Source organism: Heloderma suspectum, chromosome 1 (assembly GCF_057233095.1).
Source record: "Heloderma suspectum isolate Gila_16-S chromosome 1, 16-S_ref, whole genome shotgun sequence".
NCBI classification, from domain to species: domain Eukaryota; kingdom Metazoa; phylum Chordata; class Lepidosauria; order Squamata; family Helodermatidae; genus Heloderma; species Heloderma suspectum.
In genome coordinates, this window is record NC_139458.1 from 295,576,490 (window position 1) to 295,594,654 (window position 18,165).

At 43.1% G+C, this 18,165-nt stretch overlaps 1 protein-coding gene across 2 annotated transcripts in view; it reads left to right on the forward strand.

The window, feature by feature from the left end:
- The window catches only part of ADGRB3 (adhesion G protein-coupled receptor B3), a 703,006-nt gene that overhangs the window by 608,572 nt on the left and 76,269 nt on the right, over nucleotides 1-18,165 (forward strand). For both annotated transcript variants that reach the window (XM_084826875.1, XM_084826876.1), the window contains 3 exons: nucleotides 8,692-8,842; nucleotides 9,758-9,827; nucleotides 13,550-13,616. In XM_084826875.1, coding sequence (XP_084683001.1) covers nucleotides 8,692-8,842; nucleotides 9,758-9,827; nucleotides 13,550-13,616 — 288 coding nt within the window. The remainder of the gene's footprint in view (nucleotides 1-8,691; nucleotides 8,843-9,757; nucleotides 9,828-13,549; nucleotides 13,617-18,165) is intronic.

The window sequence follows — 18,165 nt, forward strand, 5'->3', positions numbered from 1 at the left end:
GTGGGGAGGGTACACCACATATGCTGTCAGAGTATGAGTGGAAGAAAAATGTATTAACTACAATACAATGAAAAAACAACAACAGCAGTGGCAGTCAAAGCCCCTAGAATGACGGCCTCTTTAAGAGCACAGCTCTATCTTGCCGAGTTCGATTGAACTCCCAACTGAGCGAGCTTCTGCTTGCTGCCTGAACACCAAACAATGCTGGCTGCATTCAGAAGGAGCAACACTTCTGCTCTCTGACAGATCTGCGACGTAATTAGAAGCCAGGCTCCCTTCTGAAGCATGATGCTTTTTGTGTACTCTAGAAAGAACTGTGGCATGCTTGTCCTTTCTGCTGTGTTGGGTCTTGAGCTCCCCGCCAGTCAGGACCTTCTGCTCGCTTGGGGACACAGCCGCCGCAGGGTTTGGCAGGGATGCACTCAGAAAGATGTCATCCTGGTTGCCAGTCCTTTTGTATCCCACCATTCTTTTGAGTTTGGGAGAAGCTTGCAGTTCACAAGAAAAAGAATGCATGTGGTGTCTGGATCTGCATATGTATGTATTATGGAAACATTTGGTGGAAGACAAGCATCGCAAGACACTTTCCTTTTAAACTTTCCCTGTCTTATGTATTACATTCCAGGTATTTTTTTTAAAAAAAATTAACACAACTGTTGCTAAAACATGTCATTCTTCTGGCTTTTGAAGAAAACAAAACAAAAAAGGAAGTGTTACAGGAACAAGATACCACAGCCTTTTGCCAGGAGATTATTATATTGCAGGATAAGCCGCCTGCAACTCTAAACCTGAGGCTCTTCTGAGTCCCATTGGGAACCTTGCTTTCCCTGTATATCATTCTGGAGAATAGTACTGCAATCCACTAAATGCTGCTCCTGCAAAAGTCACATGGAAACCAATGCCACCTATTAATATGATTAATTTTACATCACTTTAACTGTGCAAAGTGCTTTCATTTCAGATACTTCATCATTGCATTCAGCCTCCTCAGAACTGTGGGAGGGAGGCCACTATAATATATTCCTACTGAGTGGTGAGAGATCATCATCATTCTTGGTTTTCCAGAAAAATCCAAGTGAACTTTTGTTCAGTACAAGCCTATATTGTGGGGTAATTCACATTCCACATTCATTTAGATATAACATTTTGACTCAATTCAGGAGGCAGATTTTTTTCTAGTGGTGTATAAACATAAACTCTATCTGTGTCAGTGTAGTCTGTATGCATATATGCATTTTCCCCTTAATACTATCAGTGTGCCTTTATTCATCCAAAGTAGGTTTCCTAGGTGATCTTTCTTTCCATAAAATGTTCTGCATGGGCAAGAGCTCCTTTACAGCAATGCTTTGCAATGTAAGAGCATGCTTACAGTGCAGTCCTACACATGCTTACTCAGAAATAAGCCCCACTGGTTTCAATAGGACTTATGTCTAAGTGTGCATAGCAGGGGGGGACATTCTGCCTGAAGGCTGCGTTCCCATGGGGGAAAGTGGTTGGGATCAGCATTCCTGCAATAGGCAGAGGCAAAGCAAAAATGGGCAGGGCCAAATAAAAAAATGAGCAATCCCAATGCTAAAAAAATGTATTTGGGCAGTGAGATCATCTCTCCCCACCTCCCAGCCAATCCATTAAAGGTAGGATAGAGACAGAAACTGGGACCACTGGAGGCTTGTTCTTGTGGGGGCTGCTGCTGCTGTGGCAGTTGCCCCCTCCTCATTCAGCACAAGTGCTACACATTTCTGGGGCATGATGCACTGAGAGTGCCGCACATGGTTAGCAGCCAGCTTTTGCCTACTGTATCCATGAAAAAAACCATTCAACGCAGCCACGTGAATCTATTCTTCATACCTTCTCAAAACATTATAAAAACTGATGCATTCTCATCTGCAGATGCTCCTTTGGCAGCTCTCCAAAGAGTTCATATCCTGCTAATCCTGGATTTTTCTGGAAAACTAAGAATGATGATGATCTCTCACCACTTGGTAAGATAGGATGGCACTGATCTTATACATCCCAAAAGTTCTGGAATGCCCTCTAGAATCCACAAGAGAAAGCGACATTTCTTACAGTGAATTCCCATTCTCTGTGGCCCCCAGAGGACATTCTAACAACCACTGTGTTTTCCAGCAGACCGTGATTCTTTTTCTTCTGGCTTATGCTTCACCATACATTTGGAGAGGTAGGCAGGGATTCCTGGGCAACTTCCTTCCTCTCCTGTCCTAATTAATTAATTATTTGGATATTGTGTATTTCATTCACATTGGCACATATCATGCCCAAAGGCATCTTTTCAAATGTTCAAGGGGTTACAGTCCAATCAGGGAGGGCAGGGTAGCCCCTCCCTCGGAAAAAGATCTATAGTGGTGAGAAAAAGTTTGTGAACCCTAATGATAATTACGGAAATTCCATAGTTGTACCATGATAGCCTTTGTGAATCAAAACCAGTCCTTTTCTAAATATGCAATAGGGTTTATACTAACCAATTCCATGTCTTGTGAAATAAAACAATGTATAAATTAGTCAATCAATGAGTACGTAAGAGTCAGGGTATGTGCAAAGTAAGGGTAAACGTATAATGCAACCAGGGTAAGTGACCCCCTGGTTGCATCCGCTCAATTAAAGGGAATAATTAGAATCAGGTGTTTAAGTAATTAGGTGGATTTTCAGGGGTGAGTTTGGGAGGCCCCACCCTATAAAAGGATCAGAAACTTTGTGAGTTTGGTCTTCACCATATGGTTGTGTGGAAACACATCATGCCATGATCAAAAGACATCTCTGAGGACCTCGGAAAAGCAGTTATTGCTGCTCATCCATCTAGAAAGGGTTACAAAACCATTTCTAAGGATTTGGGGTCCACCAATCCACTGTCAGACAGAGTCTACAAATGGAGAAGGTTCAAGACCACAGTCACTTTACCCAGGAGTGGTCGTCCTACCAAAATCTCTCCAAGAACAAACTGGTGTGTCATTCAGGAAGTGAAAAAGAACCTCAGAGTAACATCTAAGGATCTGCAGGCCACTCTCTCTTTGGCTAATGTGAGTGTTCATGACCAAACAATCAGAAAAAGACTGAACAAGAATGGTGTTCATTGGAGGGTAGCCAAGAGGAAACCACTGCTATCTAAAAAGACTATTGCTGCTCATCTGAAGTTCACTGAAGATCACATAGATGATCCCCAAGACTTCTGGAACAATGTTCTCTGGACAGATGAGTCAAAGGTGGAATTTTGGGGCTGCGGTGATAAATGTTATGTTTGGCGAAAAACAAACACTGAGTTCAAACAGAAGAACCCCATCCCAACCATCAAGCATGGTGGTGGGAATGTGATGGTTTGGGCTTGTTTTGCTGCCTTAGGACATGGACAGCTTGCCATCATTGAGACAACCATGAATTCTGCAGTGTGTATCAGAAGATTTTAGAGAAGAATGTCAGGCCATCCATCTGTGAGCTGAAGCTGAACTGAAAGTGGGTCAGGCAACATGACGATGATCCTAAACATACAAGCAGATCTACAAAAGCATGGCTGCAGAAGAAGAAAATCCAAATTTTAGAATGGTCTAGTCAAAGTCCAGACCTACACTCCATCAAAATGTTGTGGCAGGACCTGAGGAATGGGCCAAAATTCCTCACAGGTGGACTACAAACTGAAGACAATCATGTCTGGACCCACTGTAAACTTCTCAGGAATGCGATGGTACAACACCTTGACTGGAAGCACCCATGGCCAGAAACTTTCCTTTCTGCTGAACATGGGGAAGATAACAGGTCCAGAGCTGATCCATGAGCAGGATTGTGGTTGTATGATCATTGTAACTATCGAATGAAACAAGCAGGCTGCAAAAGGTGTGTGTGTGTGTGTGTGTGTGCAAATTCTTATTAAATAATTAAACATTTGGATTTTGCTTTGATACTAAATTGTGGAGCTTGCAGTCATGTTGCATACTAATTTTCATCAGAATACCCGTTCAGAAGAGCACTTTCTCCATTTTATTACTGATAACAACACCAAAAGTAGGAGTATATTTCAAAGGTCCTTGTAGGTGATAAAATCAGAAAATGCACATTTAGGGAGCAATCCTATGCGAATAGGCAGCTGCCTGCAAACTTGGAGGTGATTGCCTAGCCAATGTAGGGTGGGCAGAGTGCGGAGGGGATCATCTCCATGCTCCAGCCGCCCTGCATTACCAGCTAGATAGTTGATTTCGGCTGTCTAGCGGGAGCAGTTCAGGGGAGGATGGACAGCTCATAGGAAGCCTCATGAAGATGCTTCCACCATCCCCACCCTCCTTGCCTCTGGGAATGCCTGCTTTTCCCTGCTCTGCGCTGCTCTTATGAGCACGGGGACAAACTGCGCCGCCTACGAGGCAGCTGGGGAGGGGGTGGGGAGGCAGTTTTCCAGGAAGTGACCTCAGAGTGCGGGCTCCAAGGTTGGGTCCTTGAAACTGACCAATCCTGTGGCCATCGAGCTGCTGTCTAGCGGCCATAGGATTGTGCCCTTAATCATAAACATGTAATTTTTAAAACATCATCACTTTTCTTTTATGTTGTCAGAAGTATGCACCCTGGGTTTCATCTAAAGGCTGAAATCTTTTTGTTCATCATAATCTCAATAGCTCAAGTATACTTACATGGATGGGATTTTTGTTTCCTTGATTGGCTTTCAAAACCGTCTCTGTATATGCACAAGCTTCTATAGTTCAATATCTCACCCAGTCAAGCAAAAAATGAAAGGGGTGATTTGATATCATGCTGGAGCTGTTAAATATGAGGATTAACAGTAATAAAGGGAAATTTGGCTCCATGCCTACCTACTATGGCTGCTTCTGAAGATCAGTGGGGTAGACATATGACTTTTATAGCCTGCCTTTTTTCTATTATTCTTCCTTATTCTGAAAATAATCCAGTTAGTAGGTTTAGTACATAGTGTCTTTCTCCCTGCCTGTCATTGCCTGTAGTTGCAGGTATACATGTTGGCCTTAAATCGTATCACCAAAGTCAAGTAAAATTTTGTCCCTGATTTCAGGGAGATTAAAACCCGATGTTAGATATAAATTGCTATGCCTAAACATTCAGCAAAGTCTGATTCTCAAATTATTTTCTAGCATGTTAGTCTGTTGCAGCAAAAACAGCAAAGAATCTTTTGGCAAATTAAAGATTAACAAATTTATTCTGGCAAAAGCTTTTGTGAACACTATCCACTTCATCAGATACATCTGATGAAGTGGACCATGTCCATGAAAGCTTATGCCAGAATAAATTTGTTAGTCTTAAAAGTTGCCACAAGGCTCTTAGTTGTTCAAATTAGTTTGGTTTTGTAGTCCTCATTATACTTTCAAATTGTATGCATACCAGCTCCAAAACCAACAACTCGGATCAAAAAACAAATGCATGCAGAGTTCTTCTTGTTCAAAGGGACTACCCTATGCCTTGCATGCTGTAAACTAGGGATGTCGGCGAAATCTGCAATGGAACCAAATGAGTTCGGATTTTCATGAATCCAACCTGCAGATTCCTCGGTGGACTGGCTTGCCCTGTCAGGCGGCTTCCACAGACTTGTGGGCAGTTTTCTAATGTTCCTGAATTCTGTGCAAATTTCATCGTAGAAAAATGCACAAATTCTTTTCAAAAACCTGGCCCAAAATTCTCATTTTGCCCATAGGCTAAAGTGTAAAAATGTACAGTTGAGGGGAATTTGCACATTTTCACATGTACAAACTTATGCAAATGTTAATTTGCACTACTTGGGGAACAAAAAAAATCTGATTCCGGTGATGGGTGGGCAGCAGAACAAAAGGCAACTGACAATCAGCAAAACACAGATGGAATGGATTTTACACAATCCATACATCCCTACTGTAAACCCTCATCTCCCCACCCATGGAAAAGCTGCTTCTGAAGGTTGGGAGAACCTCCAGATCAGCATGTGATGGAACATCAGGGGAGAAGACTATAGCTGGGGGTGGAATCAGTGGAAATGTTATGAGAGGAAGTGCCTTTACTCATGCAGGAGGCTCTTTGAATCCAAGCCATAAGGTTGAATCCAAAGGAAGTTATTCGAGGATTGCAGTGGTGTGAGCTGTGGCACCTAGTGCTTCAGCCCACTATTTTCCCTGGCTTGATTATGACTTGCAGGACTGTTTGCCAACCATCTGTTCCGGAAAAAAATGTTTTAAAAATTTAGCTCTCAATATAATTTGCAGCTTTTATTTGTTGCATGTATAGATATAGATATAGATACAGATATAGATATAGATACACATGGATACACACATATGTGTGTGTTTTGCATATATTTTATTCTGAAATATTTTAATAATTTTTACTTTGCCCTTTATATTGCTTTTCTATTGTGGTGAGGAATAATTCCCCCTTCTCTGTGTGTTGCAAGAAGCCATGAGCTTGCACCAATGCTGCAGGCAGCTATATCAGTTTATATACTTAGAAAGTCAAGTAGCAGTTTGAGAAATGAGCTTGTCTTCATATATATATATATATATATATATATAAAACCTGCATAAATCGGTAAATCTCCATATGTCTACACCTACAGAGATACTAGGGGCAACCTTCCTCACATGAGCGCACTGTGCACACGTTCAAATGTCACACTAAACCATAGCAAGCCTTAGATTTGCGCGCACACCTGCCCTTCTCCAGTGCTGCTTCATTGAAGAGTTTAGGAGCTTTCGGTTTCAATTTCAATTAATCACAGCTCCCTTTCTCAGCACTCAGCAGGGGAAAGCTCTTCTCTCCCATCAGCTGCTCTAATCGGAGACAGGGCAGGCGTCAGCATGGTCAGGCACCTGCTGAGGGCTCCACCTCGGAAGGGGCCCACTGACAAGAGGCCCCTGGATTTTCTCTTCCTCTCACCATTGCAACCTTCTCGTTCATCTGCCTCTCGCCCTGGCCCAGACAGTGGTAGTGATGAGACAGAGGAGCAATAGATCCCCCTGCTTACTTGCTCATAGCTGTCTGTCAAGTGAGAGCAGTGATGTGAAAGAGGATGAGGAACAGTAGGAGCTGGTGACAATGGTGATGAGCAGGTATATTCACCGAGGGAGGGAGCCCAATCACAGATTGAATGCGGCCCCTGAGACCTTTCCCAGATTGAAAATTGCCATGGTTTACCACAAAGTCCGAACATTCAGAAGGAGGAGGACTCTTAATAACTTAATCATTTGAAATGTGCATTCTTACGTTGCAGACAGCTGTTCAGTGCCAGAAAATGTACACTGTGCAGTGTCTCCTCTAAATTATCCGTGTTATTCTGATGCTAGAGTACTACTGTTACCTTCCCATATTATATTGTGAACTCTATTATATCTAGGGCTCCATATTGAATGTTAAGTGTGGAAATGATGGGTCATCATTTACTTTGCCAGAAAAGTCAAGCTCAGCCACAGAATCAGGTTCAATTAAGCCATACAAGGTCATGGGAGAGTCTTCCGTCCATGAGTTCAAAGAATCCCTCCAATAGCAATCAGCTGACATGCAAAAGAACAATAACCCAAATAATAGCACAGGTTTTTATGTTGCTTAAGCTAGATTTCCAAATAGATGTAGATATAGTAGCTGAAAATAGAAAGAGCTTCCCACCAGTTGAAAATCTTTATAATTAGTTCTGAAATCTACATAAAGCAAGGAGTTTAGTCTTCCCCCAGAGTGCAAATTCACACTTACAATTTGTCCTCATAAAGTGTGTGCATGGTGGTGGTGGTGGAATACAGTTTGGCCTGTTTCTTTGCATGCATTCTGGTCGGAAGCTAAGATGTGCTATAGCTTTTGTGCCACGTGTGCTTCACAAGGTTCGATAGCCAAAATGAGGACACACCAAAAAAAATCTTGCACTTTGAGCTGTTACATTTCCCACTCAGATTAAACACTTGAATAGTTGGAAGGACAACAGCCATGTTTTTGGTCACCCATCAGGTGACCAAAAACATACTCCTCTCTCACACAAGAGACACGAAGCAGTGTTGTGTCAAAAGAATGGGGCAAGACAAGAGGGATAGGAGGTTATGTTACATTGTCCCTTTTGGCTGTGTTCTTGCTGAAGGTGTCACAGTCCAAAGCCGATTCAGATGTTCAGCAGAGCACAGGGACTGTCCTCATAATGCACCACGTCGAAAACACATGCGAGGAGGGGCTTCATCTTTGAACACTTCTTGCAGTTAGGATCTCCCTGCATGTTGAAAGACGTCATGTCAGAGAGATGGTTGGATCGTGTGTTATCTTCCCATGTGCATGGAGCTTGTGATGGGAAGCAGTATTCAAATATGCTGATCTCTGCACATTTGAGTTTGAGTTCTTGTACACAGATCAGCCAGGCATGCCTTTCCAGTCCTGATCCCATACTTGAAAAATGTGAGGATTAGAAATTGTGCTGAACCTCTTCCATTTGTTAGCCGGCCACTGCATTTTCAATGTTCTTTCCACTTGGGGGAACATAGCCACCATTTCCACCAGTATGGCAAAGCTTTGAGATAAGGTAATTTTAAAGGAGGCTGCACTCAGATTGGAAAACCTCCCCCTCCCCCCATTTTGGCTGGGGAACTATAGAATACATTTACCTTTTATCTTTCTCTGGTATAAAGGCAGAGTTTGTTCTGTAGTAAAAGTCAAACTGTTGGAATTTAACAGTTCTTTGACTGTCTCTGAGTATTCAGTGCAACCATTCTTTCTTTTCTGCAGGGCATCTGTGCTACGACCACTGCATTTTTACATTTCTTCTTCTTAGCTTCATTTTGTTGGGTTTTGACGGAAGCATGGCAGTCATACATGGCTGTTACTGGAAAAATTAGGACACGACTCATAAGGAAACGTTTTTTATGCCTTGGATGGGGTGAGCTCCTATGACTCAGCTAAGGTTTTTTTTTCAGCTTAATGTTTCATGCACAGATAACCTTTGGATCATGAATGCTTGTTTCAATAATCCTGACAGGTAGTAAATTGCAAAGTTTCTAAACCGAATATTAGTACTGGAAGATTTTCTATAGAATGGCAAGCAGGAATACAATTTAATACTATCGATCCGCTTCAGGATATGGCTGATGATGAATGTCCCATTGATTATGAGAGTTTATCACACCGTAACTTATAGCCTTTAGCAGATTTTCTGTAAAGCATGGTAATTAAAAAAAAAAAAGCAATTGGGGGGGAAAAAGACCTTGATCTGAAACCCTTCAGATCTCCATGCAGTTCCTTCACTGTAGACTATGTCAAATGCACCGGTCACTTAGCAACATCAAAGTGATGCATGCTGGGATGGAAGCAGAGCTATTGACAAGCTTCTTGGAGGAGAAGGGTGCTTTTGAGTTATGCTGGTGAAAAGGCTTTTTTCTGTATGATCTTTACAGGTTAATACAGCCTTTCCCCAACCTGGGGCCCTCCAGATGTGTTGGACTGCAACTCCCATCATTCACAGCCCATATGGCCAATTGCCATGCTGGCTAGGAATTATGGGAGTTGTAGTCTAACAGATCTGGGGGGCACTAGGTTGGGGGAAGGCTGGGCTAATATCATAAGCTTTGGTTTTTCACATCCAAGCAGAAGAAGCAGTAGGCATTGTGGCTCTCAGAAGCAGTGATTAGTGGTTAAATTTCTGGGAGCATAACTATATAAGTCTATTGCAGACGAACCAAGAAAGAGTTCTGTGGCACATTAGAGACCAACAAACATATTGTGGCATAAGCTTTTGTAGGCAAGAGCCAATGTTATCAGATGCACAGGGAAGTAATTACTGGGGTTTCTCTTCCAGGTTTACCAGCATTGGTGGTGGCAATATCAATAGGTTTCACCAAGACAAAAGGATACGGAACCAGTCACTAGTAAGTCATTCTGTAGTAATCTACCAGTAATACACCTTGTTTTCAATGATGGCTCCTCCATCCGTTTATCACACAGCATGTGTATGGGTACCATTACTGCTCTCACATCTGTGCTGTCATGGGGGTTGTTTAAAGGTGGAATAATACCTGCCTGTGTTATGAATGTGAGATAGCTACACAGGTTCAGTTGATGGGAAATGTGTATTAGTGGCAGCAAGCAACCATATGATAGCATATTGCTCTCTGTAGAATTGGAAATGTCTTCACCATAACCTAGCACAACCCAGGCACCAGATCTTGGAGTTTGACACCTATCCCTAGTGTGCGTGGTCTGGCCTCTCCTTTTTTTCTAACAAAGGGCCTCCCAGGTTTGACTCCCTGTCCTTCCCGGGACTCCCTATGATTAAGAGTATGGCAAAGAAGACATCAGGTGCTCCCAGATGGAGGGTTCCTTTCCCTAACCATCAAGAGGCGTTGTGGAGCTGTTCCTTAATGGATTTTTTACTTGTAAGGAAAAAGATGGAAAAGCAGCAGGAAAACAAGGGAGGATTACATATTGAAGACAATGATGTCTAGATGCGCCCACCCCTGTCCCAGCATGATTGCACAATAAAAACCTCATCTGGAGCCATGATTAGCGCCAATGCACTCGGACCAGAATATTTGTTTCTCCCTGAACAGCTGTTATTCAGAATTTAAGATGGAAAGGGGGTTTAGTGGAGAAAAATGCCAGAAGCTAGGAAGCAGGGGGCTTTGGAGCACTGCAGACCCATTGAGATCCAAGAAAAAAAGGCAAGGCAGTAAGAATAGAAACCAGGTCCATCCCAATGTCCTCTTAGAGGTAGATGAGGCTACACAGATAAGGCCATTAGAGGCATGGTACTGAGGAACAAGCAGCCCTTTTGTGCTCTTTGGAGGAAAGGCTGCTCATCCAGATATTCATCTCATCTTCTGGCCCTAGCTGAAGGATCAAGGTGCAGAAGCCCAGGAATGTTCCATCTCTTAGATGAAAAATGAGTTCAAGCCTGTTATTATCCTGCCATTCCTTTTGCAAATGCTGAGCGGATTAACCAAAGTTCCCAGAGCATGGAGGGCACCCAACTTGCGAGCGGAGATGGGTTAAAGAAGACGCAGACAACAAGCTTGGGTTGAAAATTGGGCCACATTTATTGAAATAGCTGCAAAGGGGTAACTAGGACGGGCATCTAACTGTGTCAGCGGCTAGCTGGCACTTCTTGGGCAAAAACATACCCAGCCTGAGGGGTGGCGGTGATCTTGCCATCCCTCCAGACTGCCACTTCTGGGGGAGGTAGACCTTCCGGTGTCACCCCCAACCCAGTGCCGCGAAACACCTGGGTGAGTGAGTAGGGTTGGTCTCCCAGGCAACCCTTATCCCCCCGCCGAGCCGCACAGCCCGTTCGGGGGGCCCTCAGGCGTCACCTGTCACCACAAGGTGCCTCTGCATGCACACCATCCCTACTTTCCTGTTTTGCCCGTCCTAGCCGCCAACTGGAATGTGACCGATGATAAAGACCAGATTCCCTTACAGGACACACTTGACCCGCAAAACAGTGTGACGTAGGCAAAAAAGACACACAGTAATAGGCCAATCGAACTGTGAGCCAAAAAATTCCTACATGATTCCCAAAGGGCAACCGGTAATAAACCCACACTGCTTAGGGGAGGGTGGGAGGGAGCTGCATCGAGCCAGACAGCTGAGATTGGGAGGGGGAGCTGAGTTTAAGGCAACTCAGCCTGCCCCTCCTTGCATGGTGGTGCCACTGGGGTGCACCAATCAAAGGCCCCTGCGTCATGTCACCCCACCCGCCCGCAATGCGGGCCCTTTTAGCCAGACAAGCTGGCGCCGGGTGAGGGCATATCTCTCCAGAGGCACTTGGAATGTAGAAGGACAAAGAGCTCTCCACTTTTAGAAAGTACTACATGTATTCCATGAAAGCCATTATTTGCAAGTTTAGTTGAATGAGTTGGTGTTTGCTTCATGAAGTATTTTGAATAGTGAGTTATCAATGAAGCATTGAGGGAGAAGGAAATACCTAGTCTTTCAGGCTGCAGTCCTATACCCACTTGCCTGGGAGAAAGCTCCATTACTCAGTGGGATGTACTTCTGAGTAGACATGCATAGGATGGCACTCTTAATCTGCCACAAATACTTAGGGTTCTATCCAGTGGTTGCGCAAGTGGGAGTCAGCTCATGCTTCCAATCTCTCATTTCCCCTCCTCCTTTCTGCAGCTCCCTGTCCTCCCAAAACACCTCTCCAGGGAGTTGGAGAGCCCTCCTGAACTGCATGGGCTGTGTCAAACAGAACTGTAGTGGGAGGGGGGAATTGCCCAAAATTGGACAGAGAAATCTTATGCCAGTGGGAGCTGCACTGGCACAAGATCTCTCCATCCAGTTTCGAGCAATTCCTCCCTCATGCTGCTGTTCTGTTTGACACAGCCCATGCAGTTCAGGAGGCCCCACCTACCCACCCTCTGGAGATGGTTTTTGGAGAGTATTGGGGGCCACAGGGGAGAGAAGGGGAAGAGAAAGATCGGTTGTGCAAACTCTTTTGCTCATGCCATCTTTGAATACAACCCTTAGATCTGTTGTATCCTGTTCAATGTAACAGAATGTAGAAAATTAGCATTAGAATGTTAAGTTGAAAAGTATTAAAGATAAGCTATTTTAACCATTTCAAAAGTCCCACCACAAAAAAAAAATCCTAAAAGTTAGGGGATTTCTTCTTCAGCATGGTGTGAGAACATGGAACTGCTGAATGAAAATACACCAAGGGTGCAATCCTATCCATGTTTAGAGAAAGAAAAGTCCTACAACTCCCAGCATTCCCCATGCTGGCTGGGGAATGGTAGGAATTGTAGGACTTTTCTGTCTAAACATGCATAGAATTGCACCCTAAAATAAAATAAAACGTTGTGGATAGCTTATTTCAAAAGTTTAGTGAGCCTGAAAACACACATTAATAATGAACAAATGGTGTTCTTCTGCACAGAATGATGAGATAGTGTTCCAGATTCCTTAAGAAATACACACAATACATTGCAACCATGTATGTGTTGCTTCTGTGCTAGAATTGTAAATGCAGGTTGTATTCTGCAAGCTGGATACCTTCCTGACTGCAAGCTCACCTCCATTCCCCCATGGTTAGGAGTGTTAAAACATATGAAGAGGAAAGTCCCATTCATGGGTGGCTGGTACCAGACTCATATTACAGGCTCCATCTATACATAGCAGTTGTACCATTACTATCATAACTATTGGTACACATGACACCAATGGGCACCAATAGTTATGATAACGGTATGATAACGGTGTAACTGCTATGTGTAGATTCAGCCACAGACTGCCATTACACATCCTTCACCCTCCAATCACAGTCCAGTTTTAGAACTTCTGCAAGCCAGCATTCCATCACCCCCTGTGCTGTGATGTGGGCCCATTTTATATCCCACATTTCAAAGGAGAGAGGTAAAGTGTGGCCCAGTTTCAGACTTTGCTAGCCATTAGGATGTGCAGAGCTGGCCTGGATGCATTATGAATTTTAGCTTTCTATTTGTTATGAAAATATCTTAAAATTTTGATACCTGCAACAGCAAGGGAGTCAGTGAAGCTTCATGTCAGGCAGGCAAGCAGGCAGGCAGGCAGGCAGGCAGATGCTACACCTTATTAATTTGTATTAGTTCTTTTCTAATGTTCTTTCCAGTTGCTGGCTGTCCCTTGAAGGAGGACTCCTCTATGCTTTTGTTGGACCTGCAGCTGCCGTTGTCCTGGTAAACATTAAAATCACCTTCCGTATTTTAAGTAGCCATGGCAATATATATCACCTGAATTAGTGAGTGACTAATACATCCATGTTCTTCATTGTAATCTGGAAGTGATGAAAACAGATTTCTTTTGTGTATGTTTTTACTATATGGGATGAAGGTGCTGAATCTATTCAAGTACACAGAGGTTTATGGTGCAACCCTATGCATGTCTGCTCAGAAGTAAGTCCCATTGAGTTCATTGAGACTTACTCCCAGGTAAGGGTGTATAGGACTGCAACCTTAAAAAGAGCTTATGTCTCTTAATATGTGTCTGATTTGTGCATTTATATTTACACAAGGGGGTTATGCAATATTATTTCTGTGCAGGAAGAAATTCTGTGAAAAACTGTGTCAGAATACTATGACAACGGTATTATGAAACTATTGTTATGCTTACAACAAATACTTTATTGTGCTTTATTACAAGAGCACTCCCCTTTTAATAAACCATCTGATTTGTTCTCTCCCATAACTGACCTCACCCTTTTCACTTCTAATATATTGTTCCTTCCACCCTATCTCTTAAAGGAGACGTGCCCTCCCAATAACCAATGTTCTATGACTTAAACATTATAATCAGTCAGAGTATTAAAATATTTCTCTCCTCCAGATTCAGCCCAATACATTTGCCTGCCCCCAACCCCCAGAAGAAAGATAAGAGACCAAACTGGAATTAACTAGGAGCCAGTACCCAAAGCAACATAACTTGTTCCATTGTGTAATTGGATACACAACTGTGTGTAGGAAGTTTAATATGAAACAACCACATATACAGTACATAAACAGTTTCAGCCATTTCTGAGATCAGAACAACTTCAACAAGAACAGCAGCAGTCCTAGAAATGGCTACAGCTATCCAGTGTAAGGAGAAAGTTCACACTACAGATTTTCTCTATGTTTTTGTGTCCTGGAGCACACAACTGCAGCAAGAAAATAACTGTTGCTTATTTGTGTGAACCAGCCCTACGCCACGGTCTTTTAAAGGGTTTGTTAAAAGGGTATTTCTCTTTCACCCAGCTAACAGGAGAGCTTTAGGTCATCATGTTGCTTTCCCCAGAGAGAAGTGTGGAATTCTTGCCATCTCTCATCTGTTGCAGATGATCTCCTCCTGATTCAGAAAGGGAGTGAAACACTCTGCTCCCACCTCCCCACAGCCTCACTTTATGAAGGGGTGCAAAAAAATTTGTCCCGTGCGCCACCTCTGAGCTGCCATACATGGGTTTGGCACAGACTAAACAAAGGTGTAATCCTCTGCATGTTTAGACAGAAAAAAGCCCTACAACCCCCAGCATTGCCCAGCCAGCCATGCTGGCTGGGGAATGCTGGGAGTTGTAGGACTTTTTCTGTCTAAACATGTAGAGGATTGTACCCTAAATAAGATTTACTGTGCAATCCTATGCATGTTTAATCCAAAGTAATTCTCACTGTCTTCAATGGGGCTTACTCCCTAGGAAATATATTTAAGTTTGCAGCCTTATTGAACTTATGTTAACTTGTAGTCCCAGTACAGGCTCAGTTCCTTTAACACAAATTCCGCGTGGAATCATTGGGTTGTATCCAATGGTGTCATTCCGCTGATGGCAGCAGTTCTGTCAGTGGAACTGGGAAGGGGCAGTGCCCCCTCCTCACTGCAGCCCCCCACCACCATGCCCTAAAAATCTGCCCCAGAGGGCTGGGAAGCCCATGGAAGCAGAACTTCACATAGTGTGGAGGGCAGAATGGGAGGAGGAGAGAGGGAGAAAGTCTCAGAGCACCTGCAGACATCCACAAGCATGGCACTGGATTTAACCCACTGTTTGGTGAATGGGGGAAAATCATCCCATGGTGAAGTTCAGAAAAACAAGGGAAGAAAGGCAGCATTTACATGTGTATTTTCTCTTTCTTCATCCCTTCATAATGATAAGCCCTATGAAAGCACCAAAATGTTAATTTAAGAAGCTTCCAGTCGCCTACATGCTTAATACTCACTCCTTCCCCCTGCACGCACACACACAAAATGCTGACTGCATGTGTATTGATCCTCTGAATATACTGAATGCAGATCTGTCTCCCAGTTTTGCTAATCCTTTGAAGTGAATTGACGTGGTGCTGAACCTGCCATATATTTATTGGCTCTGAAGCACTCCAAAGAATCTATATCTCTGCCTGATTGCTTTGTAACTAACGCATTCCAGAAGGAATCATCCTTAGTATCTCAAAGACTTCAGTAATCCGAAGAAAAGGGAACAATGCCTCTTTTCGTACATGTCTTCTTGACAGAATTTTGTGCGTGCGCGCACACACCACCCTCATAAAATCTTTGGCTTTAAAAGATGACATTCTGGCTGAGAACCGATACACCTCTACTTTCAAATAGATGAGGAAAGTTATTCTAGGTCATTTGGATGTCATCAGCATCAACTTTCTTGATCAAGGGCATCTCTACAGCAGCCTAAAATCCTGCATTTAAAATGGGGCTTTCTTCCTCCATTTTAAATGCAGGATCACAAGGATTCCCTTTTTCATGAGCTTCCTTTCCCCCACCCACTTCCCCCTCCTTCTCCCTGTGTCTGAGTTTTCCATTCTCTTTCATTGATCTCGCTCCTCATCTTGCCACTTTAACTCTTTTCACAGAGGAAACTGAAGCGGAACACAACATGGTAATTTGATAGCTCATTATCTCGGATCTATTTAAAAACGGAACAAAGGGCATTTAGTGCAGGAGATGCCCTGGAGAGTCACAGCAGGGTCTTGTAACGAGCCCACAAACTTCCATGAGGGAGCCATCTCAATGGCAGGATAAAAGCTCAGTGTGAAGAAAGCCCAAGCTATTTGCCTGAATTAATATCAAGACTGACACTTAATCCTGGACAAAAGCCTTAGAACCTCTCCAGACAAGTGTGTGTGTGTGTGTGTGTGTGTGTGTGTGTGTGTAAGTGTAATGATTGCATTGTTGCTGCTTCTGTACCACTTGTGTGGAAGTGCTCATGTAGACCATATATATCTATATCAAATACCAACAGGACTATTCCCTTCCTGCAGAAATGTCCTGATAATTTTTAATTTATATTCCCCCTCCCACTCCTTTTATTTAATTCTTTGAATGCTGTACACCAGAGTTGGCCAACTCATGGCCCTCCAGATGTTTTGGCCTACAACTCCCATAATTCATCACCACTGGCTATGATGGATAGGGTTGATGGGAGTTGTCTTTTTTAATTAATACTTTTATTGTGGGGCTGATGGGAGTGGTAGGCCAGAGCATCTGGAGGGGCACAAGTTGCCTACCTCTACTTTCCTCTCCTGTGTTGCAGTGTACACCACTGCTTATTCCTACAAACCTGCAAACTCAAGTTCAGCTAACCCCCACACCAAAGCTGGCCACCCCATTAATTACATGACAAACGGATTATCATGCGACAGGGGCTGGATCAAGTTCAGGTGATATGGTAAGGGGACAATCTTTTGTTGTAGTTGTTGCTTTATAACTGCATTTCCATCACACTATTTATGCATTTTATTAGGCTGCAATCCTATTCACACTCTCCTGGGAGTAAGTCCCATTGAATGCAATGGGCCTAACTTCTGAGTAGACATTTATAGGATTGAACTGTTAATTAATTAAATATAACACACGGTCACCAGAACCCTCAACCACTACATGTTTATTACGGCAGTCAAGTTATTTTAATGAAAGCTGGTATTTTAACACTCATTTTCCAGCCCACCCAGGGGCAGAGAAAATTCTAGAAAAAGCATTAGACTGTATGCCCAGGTAGAATTGTGTAGCCTTCAAAAGGTGTCCCTGTAGTTACAGAGACAGCCTTCTTCACATGAGGGTGTAAAATGGTGAAGAAGCTTGAAGTGCGGGAATGCAAAACATGAGGCTGATTCACACAACTGTTGAAAGTAGGAGTAACATGGCAAAATCACCATACATTGGCTTTTCAGGGGAGTTCAGGTTTCTGAGCTGGTGTTGGGAGTCCTGTCTGTGGCAAACACATACCCCAGTTGAGACCAATGGTATAAAGAATAAATTATGATTGATACCCATTTGGGACCTAAGTACAATTTATTAAGTTTAAATACCAATCAAGGAAGCATCTGCTGGAGATGAACCTTTTTGTGGCAAGTAAAACTTTGTGTTTTTTAAGTGGGCTAGAAAATATCCTTATGGGCTCTCCAGGGGTAGCTTGTTGGCCACTGTGTGAACAGCATGCTGGACTAAAGAGGCCTTCAGTTTGATTCAATATGGCTCATCTTACATTCTTATCTGTTTGAAGCATTTCGTTAAGCATCTTTGAAAAAATGATCAGATATTTAGATCAACTCAAAAGGGGATTCATGATAATTATTGATCAGTGCTGAACATTAAAAACAAAAACACAACACCTCAGTAAGATAAGTTGGTTTCAAAACCCCAAACCCTGTAGTCATAAATATATTAGGTCTCATTAGTAGCATTTCATGAAAGACCTTTTAAAAAATAAGAATCAGCTCTAAAATGGATTGGATAGGACTTTATTTTAATCTC